The sequence below is a fragment of the Arachis ipaensis genome, chromosome B06 (assembly GCF_000816755.2).
Source record: "Arachis ipaensis cultivar K30076 chromosome B06, Araip1.1, whole genome shotgun sequence".
In the NCBI taxonomy this organism is placed as follows: Eukaryota; Viridiplantae; Streptophyta; class Magnoliopsida; order Fabales; family Fabaceae; genus Arachis; species Arachis ipaensis.
Window position 1 is genome coordinate 128,561,222 of NC_029790.2, and position 12,251 is coordinate 128,573,472.

The window sequence follows — 12,251 nt, forward strand, 5'->3', positions numbered from 1 at the left end:
ACTAAAAGAACTAAAAGATAAATTATTATTATTATTATATGAAATGGGATATTAATACTACGATGGCGTTTGAGCAATAAGCCGAAAAGGGAAACCACTGCCTCTACGTTTCCACTCTTCCTTCGCACCATGACCGACACCAACAACGCCAAAAACGACGACGTTGATGACGACGCCGTCATTCGCCGCACGCGTTCCCAAGCCGCACCAGATTGGACGGTTACCGAATCTCTAATCCTCGTCAATGAAATCGCCGCCGTCGAAGCTGACTGCTCCACCGCGCTATCGTCCTACCAGCAGTGGAACATCATCGCCGGGAACTGCGCCGCTCTCGACGTTGGCCGGAACATGGGCCAGTGCCGCCGGAAGTGGGACTCTTTGCTCTCCGATTACCAGAGAATTAGGGCGTGGGAGGAGGAGGAATCCAAGAAGAAGAAGAAGAAGAACAATGCGCGCGGTGCGTGTTCTTATTGGGCGTTGAAAGGGGAAAGGGTTCGGACGCTTCGGTTGCCGGAGGATTTTGACAGAGAGTTGTATAGGGCGGTTGATGGAGTCGTCAGGGCTAGAGAAGAACGAGGGGAGGTTCTGGTTGAAAGTGATAACGAAGAAGCTCGAAATGAAGTTCTCGATGTTACTGTGGAAATCGGTACGGTACGCTTTGTTAATTTTTTTTTTCTTCTTCTATGATTATTTTAATTTTTTTGCTTTGACGAAGTTTGTTTATTTTCTGGAAACCATAATTATGCTGGAAACCAAGAGTTATCACTCAGTTCATCGTCTAAAGATTAATAAATATAGGTCACATTTAATCAATTGGGTTGGTCGAGTGGTTAGCTCACTAGTTCATTTAAATGCAGATGTTTGAATACTACTTCGAGCATGTAGCAATTTACGGGCCCACTGACAAACTTTTAAATGGAATTGATTAGTCTTTGCCTGCCTAGCCGGGAGATACGTGAGAAATCAAAAAATAAATATAGGTCACATCTAATAACTATTGCAAAAATCCTCAAAATAAATATAGGTCACATCTAATATATATTGCAAAAATCCTCGTTACCTAGGAGTCTTTAGGTATAGAAAACTAGAAATAGCATTACTCTTCAAAATTGGTGAACCTATATATATATTTATAGGTGTCACTGCTATGTGGAATATGTTTGAACTGAGAAGGAAGGAGATAGCAATTTGCTACTATTTTGTAGAACAACAGCTCCTGTCCCCTTCTGTAACATGTTTGTCTCCACATTTTCTTAAAGAAAACCAATTTCTATTAGAACATTGCCAAGCATCTTATAGGTGCTTGTCTCTGCAGTTCTTAGAAGTTTTCTGGTGATTTGAACTTTTATTAATGAATTTGACAATTAGGGTCCAAACGGAAACGGCAACGAAGTAAATCTGAGAGACACCCGGAAGATAAACATAAGAAATGCATCCCAGTTGAGTCTTCAGGAGACCAATCTAGAGAACATGATCAAAGAGGTTGCCATGTACAAATGTCCAACAAAAACCATGAAGAAGAGCTAGAGAAACATGATTCAGATGATGAATATTTGAAAGATTTCCTAGAAGATAAGTCCAAGTCGAAATCTAAAGCAGAAAAGACTCCAAAGGATAAATTAGAAATCTCAGTGAAGACCCCTGCCGAAGTAGAGCTTCAAGAAAATGATGATACAGAGATGCCGAAGCCAACCTGTTTAGAAAAGGTAGCTAGTAGCAGCAGAGAAGAGAATGAGGAAACAATGGCCCTGAAATTGGTAACAAGTAGTAGCAGAGAAGAAAATGAGGAAACAGTGGCCCTGAAATTGCAGGAATTGGCAGTGAAGATTCAAGCAATTTGTAATGAATCGGCAGACTGTCAGGCAGCTGGCTCACAGAATGTTGAGGACTACCTTACTGAATTTACAAGATGCCAAGGGGACAAGCTCATAGAAAATCTGGCAACTTTTGCAGATATCGTTAAAAAACTATGTGGTCTTCTCCAGGAGTGTAAATAAGCAGTTCAATTCAGTTGATGTAATTGCTTTTGTTTTATCCTTCTTGGTTAATGTTATCATTTATCAAGAGTAGAATTGTCATTTCATGCCAAAGATTTATTTGCTTTGCTATAATCTGTAGCCCCTAGTATTCGTGTTAGTGAGATGCCGAGCAGTGAGGTATCCCATCTTTAGGATTAGGGTATATTTTTGGAAGATGGATAAAAATGAGAAAATTTTGTTGATGAAAAATCCTTCCTTTTTATCCCTCTATGAAATAGACGGGCAGATTAAATAATGGTCAAGCACTCAAGTCAGAAAGATGTAGATGCACTATATGCCGACTCCACTGGGGATCGAACCCAGAATCTCTGGTTCCGTAGACCAGCGCCTTATCCGTTGGGCCATGGAGTCTTGAGTAATATTTATTGATAACTAATATTTATTGTTTAAATAACTAAGCCACAAAAACTTTTCCCACTAACATTTAAACGGTTAGTTGGTGGTGAAAGTTCAGATGCAATTAACTTCATTTGAAACTGATAATTGAGAAATAATTTAGTCAAATTTATCAAATTATTTAATAATTTTTAATTACTAGTTTTATATAAAATTAAAATCCACTTGAAGAGTAAAAGTTTGTTAAACTTGGTTTGAATTTAATAGTATTTTGAAGGTATGAATTTAAAAATAGTTCATACAATATTATTTTTTAAGTTGGATTAGTCCACCTTCACTGTGATCATTATTTCGAGACTCCTGTCGTCGCTATCAATAACACCAGCAGAATGGAAAAATGAAATTAGTTGAATTTGGTCCAAATAAAAAATATATGAGGTAAATTCAGGTTATAAAATTGCCTATTCTTTCTACTATTTACCACTTTTTCAATGTCTTCAACATTTCCAAAATCACAAAATTTGGAAAAGTCTATGAAAAATAAAGTTGCCTCACAAAAAAAAATTCTGTGAAAATACTTACATGAAAAATTTTGGGTGATAATTTTATTGCACAACAGATTCTCAGACACTTCTGACACTTGTCCTTACTGCCTAATCCAAGAAGAAACCATCTGCCATGGTCTCTTAGCATTGATTAATGAAAGTGTGTGGAACGATCACCGAGAGTCCTTCTCCCATTGGTGGCAGAAAGCTTGCATGGGCGGAGCTGAAAATCCTGATAAACGCCGACTAAACACATTTCTGGTAGTGCTTTGTTGGAATTGTTGGAAGGCAAAGAACCGGTACGTCTTTGACAAGAAAATGAGTTATGCAGATCAATTGGCTCAAGACTCCCACAAACTTACAAACAAGATTCTGAAAGCAAGTCTTGCTTGAATTTTTGGTTTACCGTGTTTGAGTTATTCGCATTACTCTTTCTCTTTATTTTCTTTTGTTTTGGCACCTGTGTTAGTATCATTTTGGAGGTTCCCACTTCTTTTATTGTTTCTAATTTGGATCTTCTGATCTTTTTTTAGCTCTAATAAATAACATATATCTTTGGAGAAAAAATATATAGATAATTTATATTTATAAGTACACAATTTTATTCTAATTTATATTTGATTTAGCATATAAATACAATAATAATAACAAAACAAAACCAGGGCACACATATATATTTATAGACATTCCTTGCTGGGTACATATGATAAACATTCTCTCTGGACTTGACTAAATTAATAATGTTAAGCTTAAGACAACACAACCACCTTACTCAGAATCCAAAGTACCAGAGACAACTCAAAGGCAAAAAGAGTATGGAGCAATCCTCTGTCAAGTGTAAACCCATACAGCGTTATTCCCCCTTTGTTGTGCTGCAAGTATGTCACTGCAATGAAAAATAATGGGACTAACATAAGCATCATAGACCAAGAGGTTTCAATCTCTTTTTGAATGACATTCATATTTTTTGGACCAAACATGACTTTTGTCTTTATCGTGTTCAGCTTCCGCATGTATTGCCAGCTAAACATTATTTCTTATGTAGGATTTTCAAACTTGCATATCTTGTATGTCAAGAACTAAAATTATTTTCATAGAGATGGACTTATTGTATAAATTGCATGCCTGTAATGTGCACATTATGAAAACATGCACAAATAATCCAGCATAATCACTCAGTTAAAAATTAGCTAAACAACAAAGTACTGTCATGTTAACTAAATTAAAGATCATAAAATATCTCACCTAAGGCTTCCCTGATTTGGAATGTAGACAGTTGTTGTGGGATTACTGATATGCGTATGTCTGAGGAATCAGAATCACTATTATCACTGGCTAGTCCATCAGGTATTTGGGCCTTGCAGTGTTGGGATTCAGCAGAGGCAATGGTTACTAACAAGTGCCATCTCGTGGCTATGGCCACTATCCCTTGAGCTCTGTGTGTTATTCTTGCAGCACCCACCAGGCACAGCATGAACCCACTCAACTGCACTGCTGAACATATCTACATATATATATAAAGATAGAAATTGAAATTCAACTCCATCTTTCATGAATAGATAAATAATAGAATGGTTATTACCAGAAGATCTCCAGAATTGAAGAAGGTCTTGTCAGATTTAGAAGCAAGAACGAGCAAGAGAGCACCCAACTGGCTAACAGTGATGGTGACCAAGCAGCCAATGATGAAGAACCTGTATCTATGGCTTGTGAGCCACAACTGCTTCCTGATCCTCACATGTTCCCCGAATATGAGACTGGCGTCGGAGCCGCATCCTTCAAAGAGCTTGTGAACCCCTTCAAACCTCAGCCTCTGGAGCTCGCAGGTCAGTCTAAAGAGCACACACAGCACCAAGAACACCAGTGTTCTATAAAGCCATGACACCAGAACCAAGACAAAGGCGGTGGAGTTGAGGGGGAACGTTGGATTGAGGTGTGGAGCAGAGATCTTAACGGCGGAGAAGAAGATGATCTTGTGGGCCAACTCAAGGAAGAAGGACGGAAGCATTATGTAAGCCAAGTATCTGAAGGACTTGTCCAGTTCTACTTTGTATCCTCTTCGTACGTAGCTGCTGTCGTCTCTCAACATGTCCAGGAACAGAAGCTGCCTTAGCCCATACCTGTTTCCATGCATCCACAAGTTTCATTAGTAATGTTTAAAATTATGGATAAAGTATATTGTTAGAATACCAGACTAAAAAAATTGAGTTGATGGCTAAGTAAAGAAGGAAGGATGAATAATTTGTTTAGATTTAATCATTGGTTTTACATACATACCTTCGGAAGAAACAAGAGAGGGTGAAGAAGGCAATGATGGCGAGTGTGGATTCCGGCACCTGAACAAGCTTGTTGAATGAGATTGGATCATCTTCAGGGGAAGACGCAGGGACTCTGACAAAAATGGAGGTTAGAAGAGGCACAACCACGGCGAGGAAGATGAAGACCACATAAGAGATAAGTTTTCCAAAGCATGAAGAGTGGTCAAGTGCACACCACTTTAGGCTAATCCGAAAATTTCGAAGCTCGTCATGCATCATGGATTTTGATCTTTCATATGATGGCTGCAGCAGCAGGGGAATGTTATTGTTATGGTTGGGCTCTTCTTCATCGTCGGCGAAGGACACACGCCTTCGGGAGGAATTAATGTCAATGGTGGGTTCTTCATTGGTAGGATTCATAGTTGAAGGAGAGTGTTGTTAGAAGCAAGAAAATTGAAAATCTTGTGTTAATGATGAGTTGTAAGTAGTGGAGAGAAAATCTAGAGAAACAAAGTTAGGAAGCTTGCTTTGTCTCGTGAGTCTTCTCCTTGCCCTGTACTAGAGGTTTCTATGTGCAGCCAAGAATAATCAATCAACTGCTTTTTCAAATAACTAAGATCGTTATGTATTGTGTTCCCCCTCTCTTATGCTGTCGAAACTTTTCGCACTTATTTATTGGAACCCCGCTAGGGGACAATTGAAGAATCCTCACAATGTATATAATAAGTTATTTATTTAGGAATAAATAATGAAAACTATTCTCGGTTATTTCACGTCAAATTTCAAAGTTTAAATCCATCGATTTCAAATTTTAAAATTTTAAAAAATTTAGTTAGTTATTCTAAAAAAAATAACCATCTTAAACTTTAATTTATCAAAATATTTCACTCCAGTATCCTCTTCTTTCTCAACTGGTTGTCACTCTACCTTTATCAATAGGGAAAGTATGGAGAGCCAATAAAATATTTGTATAATGCGTACAATGGAGGTTTAGGGAGTATTATAGATATAACAATTAGTGTTACCTTTTTCCATCAGCGTAAGCTTCTGGGATGAGTGGTATCATGACATGATATTAGAACTCTAGATCCGAAAGATCAAGAGTTCGATCCTTAGTAAACCCCAAAATCAGCGTACCTGAATGGTTATTTTGAATATTATGGGTGATGTTCATTTTGTAACTCGTATAGTCATTGGCTCCCTAGCAGGACTAATGAATTCAGCACGTATGAAAATGAGAGGGATGCAGTTTTGTGTTGTTCACTGTCTTTGATGTGACTCAAACCCGCCCCGAAATATAAAAATATCCAAATTTTCAAGACTCCAACCATTATTTAACATGGTAAAATTCATTTAGAAAAATATAAAAAGAACCAACTCTTCTTCAAAATTAAAGTATAACCACAATCAATACTAATGTTGTCTGATAATACCAAATATTTAAATCAATACAAATAACATAATATTATGCATTAATCTAAAGTCTTATGCATTCTAAACATAAAACATTAACTTATAGTCTTATAATGACTAATAACACAAAATATTAAGGTTTACAATACTTAAATTCCACATAAAAATAGTCATGATCCATCACTAATAACACAAAATATTAATTGTGTACGATGACCGGGTTACTGGGTCGACTTCAGGTGACCCAAGCTATAACCCGAATCCGACCTAAAATAATGACCGGGTCTATTTTTGAGACCCTTACCCGACCCTAAACCCGATAAAATCACATCAAATTAATCCCTAAAGTGTTCGAAACTAAATCAGGCCTTCGAAGCGGATCGAGTCATGTGTGCCCCTAACTGTTTTGAATCTTTATTTGGATTATATTTTAAATTAAAAATAAATAATAATTAATTAATTAATTTAATTATCATTTGATTTTAATTACAAAAATATTCTCATTGTACATACACTAATTAGATTGATTTCCATACTTTTTCTTATATCACTCACAAAATAGTTAAGTTATCTTCGACACCAAGTCTAACTATTTTAATTTCTTCCACCATAGTTATTAACTTTAAGCGCATCTTATTTTTGGCTTCTACCGTTATAAATCTTTTCTACTTTAACTACTACTGATGAACTATTTTTTTTTACTATTGTTAAGCTTTTTTTTTTGGTAAAAACTCATCAAGTGCAGTCAACTTCACGTAAATTTGATAGTTAAGAGTCATTAAATGATTTGATTAATTTAACTAAATTTTCTGAAAGGTATTTACAAATTTGATTAATTAATATTATTGATATTATTATTAATATTATTATTAATATTAATAAACGGTTACTAACCGTTTAGTACTATTTGGTTGAAGAGACACAACCTTTTAAGGATTGTATATGTTCAAAATATTGTGTCTATTGATTAAAGGAACACAACTCTTTAAGAATTATGTATGTTCAAAACATTGTATCTATTGTCAATAGAAAAGACACAACCATTTGTACACGTAACTAATCATAATTGCTACGTGCAATATGTATAAATAAGTCTTTGTCCACTATTTCAAAAATAGTAGCACTAAGTGTACATTTTAAGAAATCATTAAGATATTTTTTTTTGTTCAAGAGAGTTGAGAATTTCTTACTATTGCTAATTTAGAAATTCTTAGGTTTCATTGTATCTTGGGAGAGTATTGTCATCAACCCTATAGTAACTAAGTGTGGGGACAAATATCTCTCTAAAGAAAGCGATCTAATCGTGCCTTGAAACCACTACACAAATATAAGATTTTGTCATCTTCTCATAATAATATACCCAACAATTTTAGAGAGATATTTCTTGAAGATGACACAAGATCAAAACACTACATTCAAGGTCATGAATCAAGAGTTCGTCAAATTAGATCGCTTTGATGGAATGAACTTCAACCGTTGGAAAGACAAGATGATGTTTTTTCTTTCAGTTCTCAATCTTGCATATGTGATTGACCCAAAGACTACACCAATTGCCGATGCCGCTAAAAATTCCACATCGGAAGAGAAAGAAAAGATTGTTTAATTGAAGAAGAAACGTGATGAAGATACTTTTGCATGTCGAGGTCATATTCTCAATACTTTATCCGACCGACTCTATGATCCCTACATGTCAATTCAATCACCATTAGAGATTTGAAAATCTTTAGAAGAAAAGTATAATACCGAACGACAAGGAACAGATAAGTTTATTATGATAAGATATTTTGAATTTATTATGAATGATATTATGATCAAATTTATGAATTACAAATTCGTGTAAGTAGACTTCGTGATCTACAAGTGGTGATCCTTGAATCATTACAAGATGAAGAATATTTATTTTAATGAATTTGATAACTTTTGTGAATTATGTGGTATTGTGCATGATCTTCCACTCAATATACTCCGCAACAAAATGGTTTGGCGGAAAGAAAAAAAAATCGTACGTTAGTGGATATGGTTACTTTAATGTTATTAAATGCAAAATTACCTAACAATTTGTGGGTGAAGTATTATTGATATCATATCATATCCATAATAAGATACCATCAAGACATAGAAAGGTTTTTCTTTATGAAATTTGAAAAAGGAAGAAAACCTAATTTGAATTATCTAAAAGTGTGGGGGTATTTAGTCTTTTATCGAGTTCCTGATCAAAAGAGAATCAAATTAGGGCCAAGAGTCATAAAAGGCACTTTTATAGTATATGCTCAAAATTCTAAAGTATATAAATATTAGACTTAGTGTCTAATATAGTTGTTGAATAAGAGAGGTAGAATTTATTGAAAATAAATTTATCAATTATTCAACTTCTGATTTAGAATATCCCAAAATGATACAAATGTTTCACAACAAATATATATGGAGCAACTGGAAAGCTATGTACTACCCGGAAATGAAAAGAAAGTTTTCAAATTAATTAAGTCTTTGTATGGGTTAAAACAAGCGCCTAAACAATGGCATAAGAAGTTTGATTCAGTTGTGTTATCAAATGGCTTCTCACATAATAGTGCGGATAAATGTATTTACTCAAAATTTACTAAAAATTATGGAGTAATCATTTGTTTATATGTTGATGATATGTTAATTATCGGAACAAATTTAGAATAAATTCGTATAATGAAGGAGTATCTAACTTCTAAATTCAAGATAAAGGATTTGAATGAAGTTGATACAATATTAGGCGTAAAGGTTCATAAGAATGAAGTTGGCTTTACTTTAAGTCAATCTCATTATATCAAAAAGGTATTGGAAAAGTTTGATCATCTCACAATTAAAGAATCCAATACGTCGTATGTCCTAATCTTAAATTAGAAGGAAATATGGGAAGACCTATAGCACAATTAGAATATGCTAGTGTTATAGGAAGTTTAATGTATGCAATGCATTGTACTAGACTTGATATAGCATTTGCTGTGTGCAAATTATCAATGTTTACAGGAAAGCCTAGCAATCAACATTGGAAAGTTATAACAAGAGTTCTTGGTTATCTCAAGAAAACCATAAACTTGGGATTACACTATAGTGATTATCCCGCAGTTTTAGAAGGTTATTCCGATGCAAGTTGGATTACAAATTTTAGTGACAACAAATCCACTTCAGGATGGATTTTCACCATTGGTGGTGGAGCAATAAGTTGGGTCTCAAAGAAACAAACATGTAATACACGTTCTACTATGGAGGCTGAGTTCGTAGCTTTATCAGCCGCAGGTAAAGAAGCGAAATGGTTAAGAAATTTGTTATATGATATAAAGCTGTGGCCACAGCAGACGACAGCCATTTCAATCTTCTGTGATAGTGAATCAACCATGTCTCGAGTATATAATAAGGTTTATAATGGAAAGTCTAGACATATAAGTTTGAGACATGAATTTGTGAGGCAACTAATAGATGATGGTGTAATTACCATCACTTATGTAAGATGTCAAGAAAATTTAGCAGACCCTTTAACTAAAGGTTTGTCAAGGGATAAAATCAAAGAGACTACTGTTAAAATGGGATTAAAACCTATTATTGCTAAGTGATGGGAACCCAACCTTATTCTAGTAGACCACTAGTTTCAAAGTTTAATGGGTAATAACAAGTTATTTAGCAATTGGAGCACTAAGGTATAGGATTTAGTGCTATTTACAATAAATTAGAAGGGTGAGTTTAAACTCTTAATGGAATGATAATATTATCAATATTCCGCCTATATGAATATAAGAGTGGTGCCGCTCTAATAAAAAAATTTAGAGGTTTTATTTTCGTAAATATTCATGAAACCAGGATATGAGCACAAGGCCATATAAGTGCTTAAGATTGTAAACTCTTGAACTTGGAGGGTATAAGTAATGTGTGTGATTTTTGGTACTAGCATTTGGAGTATAGGTTTAATCGATTAGACACCTATTACTTCGTTAGAATTTTAAAATTTACACTAAAAAAATGTTTAATTTTAGTGACACATTCTTTATGCATATACTTGTATGACATTTAAATTTTGTAAATAGTGGAGGATTGAATGTTATTTACAAAGTTGATTAATTAATATTATTAATATTATTGATATTATTATTAATATTATTATTAATATTAATAAACGGTTACTAACCGTTTAGTACCATTTGGTTGAAGGGACACAACCTTTTAAGGATTGTATATGTTTAAAATATTGTGTCTATTGACTAAAGGGACACAACTCTTTAAAAATTGTGTATGTTCAAAATATTGTATCTATTGGCAGTAGAAAAAACACAACCATTTGTATACGTAACTAATCATAATTGCTATGTGTAATATGTATAAATAAGTTTTTGTCCACTATTTCAAAAACAGTAGTACTAAGTGTACATTTTAATCAATCATTAAGAGATTTTTTTTTTGTTCAAGAGAGTTGAGAATTTTTTACTATTGCTAATTAAGAAATTCTTAGGTTTCATTGTATCCTAGGAGAGTATTGTCATCAACCCTATAGCAACTAAGTGTGGGGACAAATATCTCTCTAAAGAAAGCGATCTAATCGTACCTTGAAACCACTACACAAATATAAGATTTTGTCATCTTCTCATAATAATATACCCAACATTTTCATCTAACAGCTCTTAATTATTAACTTCACGTGCACGTTGACTTTACCTAAATTTTTATTTTTTTTTAACTTGGATTGTTGAAATCTTTTTCACTAGGATGAAATATTTTCTGACTTCAACTAATTGTATCATATTGTTGGCACAACGGCATGGTTTTCTACTTTGACAAGATTTTACTGTTTTTGTAAGATTTTCTATTTTAGTATAATTTACTGTTTTCGGAAGATTTATGGTTGTTCTAAGATTTTCGCATTATTATATATTTTCACGAGATTGATCTTTCCATCAATACTAAATTAGTGCACACGTTAATCACTTTAAGCTGTGAATCTTGGGACTTTGTTGATACCTTTGGAGATAAAAATGGTGGTAAAAATATAGCAAGAGTAGAGAAGAAACTAAGGCAATTCTTTATTTGTTTTGTACAAACTTTCCTCTAATCTTAATTTGTCTCCACTGACATGAATTCAAGCGTAAAAGAGTTACTAGTGAATTTTTTGCATGATACATACAATAAAGATTGCCTAATTATTTTACATTCACTTGATCAAGTATTACAATAATAATATTTTTCACAATGATATTCTCGATCATTCATTCTATGCAAAAAGTAAGGTGTTTATTATTTTGAATTTTGATGAATAAAAAAATAGTTATAAATTTATGATGACAAGGTGCTACTTTGCAAGGAGCAGGTGCAGGTAACGCTGCTTCTTGTGTTGGATCATCAAAGTTATGTCAATGCAATCAATAAAAAAGAGCTTATTATATACATATACAAAAAAATACAATGATATCTTAGTTATTTAAAATTTACATACAGGTGTCTTTACTAGAAAATAATATTAAGAAGGGTCAAATAATTTAATAAATTTAACTAAATTATCGTCTAACAATTCTTAACTATTAATTTGAGTCTTCACCTTGCCTTAGCTGCACCTAGAAACCTTTAGTACAGGCCAAAGAGAATACTCACGATCACGAGATAAAGCATGGTTTCCAACTTTTTTGTGTAGATTTTCCCTCCAC

The 12,251-nt window shown here is 33.9% G+C and overlaps 2 protein-coding genes and 1 non-coding gene across 3 annotated transcripts; 1 reads left to right on the top strand and 2 right to left on the bottom strand.

Moving 5' to 3' along the window:
* LOC107605170 (trihelix transcription factor ASR3) lies at positions 59 to 2,228 on the top strand. The gene is made up of 2 exons (XM_016306948.2): positions 59 to 646; positions 1,369 to 2,228. The coding sequence occupies exons 1-2, from the start codon at positions 130 to 132 to the stop codon at positions 1,995 to 1,997; spliced, it is 1,146 nt and encodes a 381-aa protein (XP_016162434.1). The 5' UTR covers positions 59 to 129; the 3' UTR covers positions 1,998 to 2,228.
* On the bottom strand, positions 2,318 to 2,390 carry TRNAR-ACG. Its single transcript has one exon. It is a non-coding gene; the product is annotated as a tRNA-Arg (tRNA).
* LOC107605169 lies at positions 3,570 to 5,802 on the bottom strand. Its single transcript, XM_016306947.2, has 4 exons — positions 5,198 to 5,802; positions 4,503 to 5,040; positions 4,166 to 4,424; positions 3,570 to 3,806 (listed from the first exon to the last, which is right to left on the bottom strand). Exons 1-4 carry the CDS (start codon positions 5,596 to 5,598, stop codon positions 3,670 to 3,672), a joined length of 1,335 nt encoding a protein of 444 aa, XP_016162433.1. The 5' UTR covers positions 5,599 to 5,802; the 3' UTR covers positions 3,570 to 3,669.

Coding starts and splice junctions, on each gene's coding strand:
- LOC107605170 (XM_016306948.2), top strand. CDS start 130: ATGACCGACACCAACAACGCCAAAAACGACGACGTTGATGACGACGCC. Junction 647..1,368: donor CGATGTTACTGTGGAAATCG/GTACGGTACGCT, acceptor TTTGACAATTAG/GGTCCAAACGGAAACGGCAA.
- LOC107605169 (XM_016306947.2), bottom strand. CDS start 5,598: ATGAATCCTACCAATGAAGAACCCACCATTGACATTAATTCCTCCCGA. Junction 4,425..4,502: donor TCAATTCTGGAGATCTTCTG/GTAATAACCATT, acceptor ATATATATGTAG/ATATGTTCAGCAGTGCAGTT. Junction 3,807..4,165: donor CCAAATCAGGGAAGCCTTAG/GTGAGATATTTT, acceptor TTTTCATTGCAG/TGACATACTTGCAGCACAAC.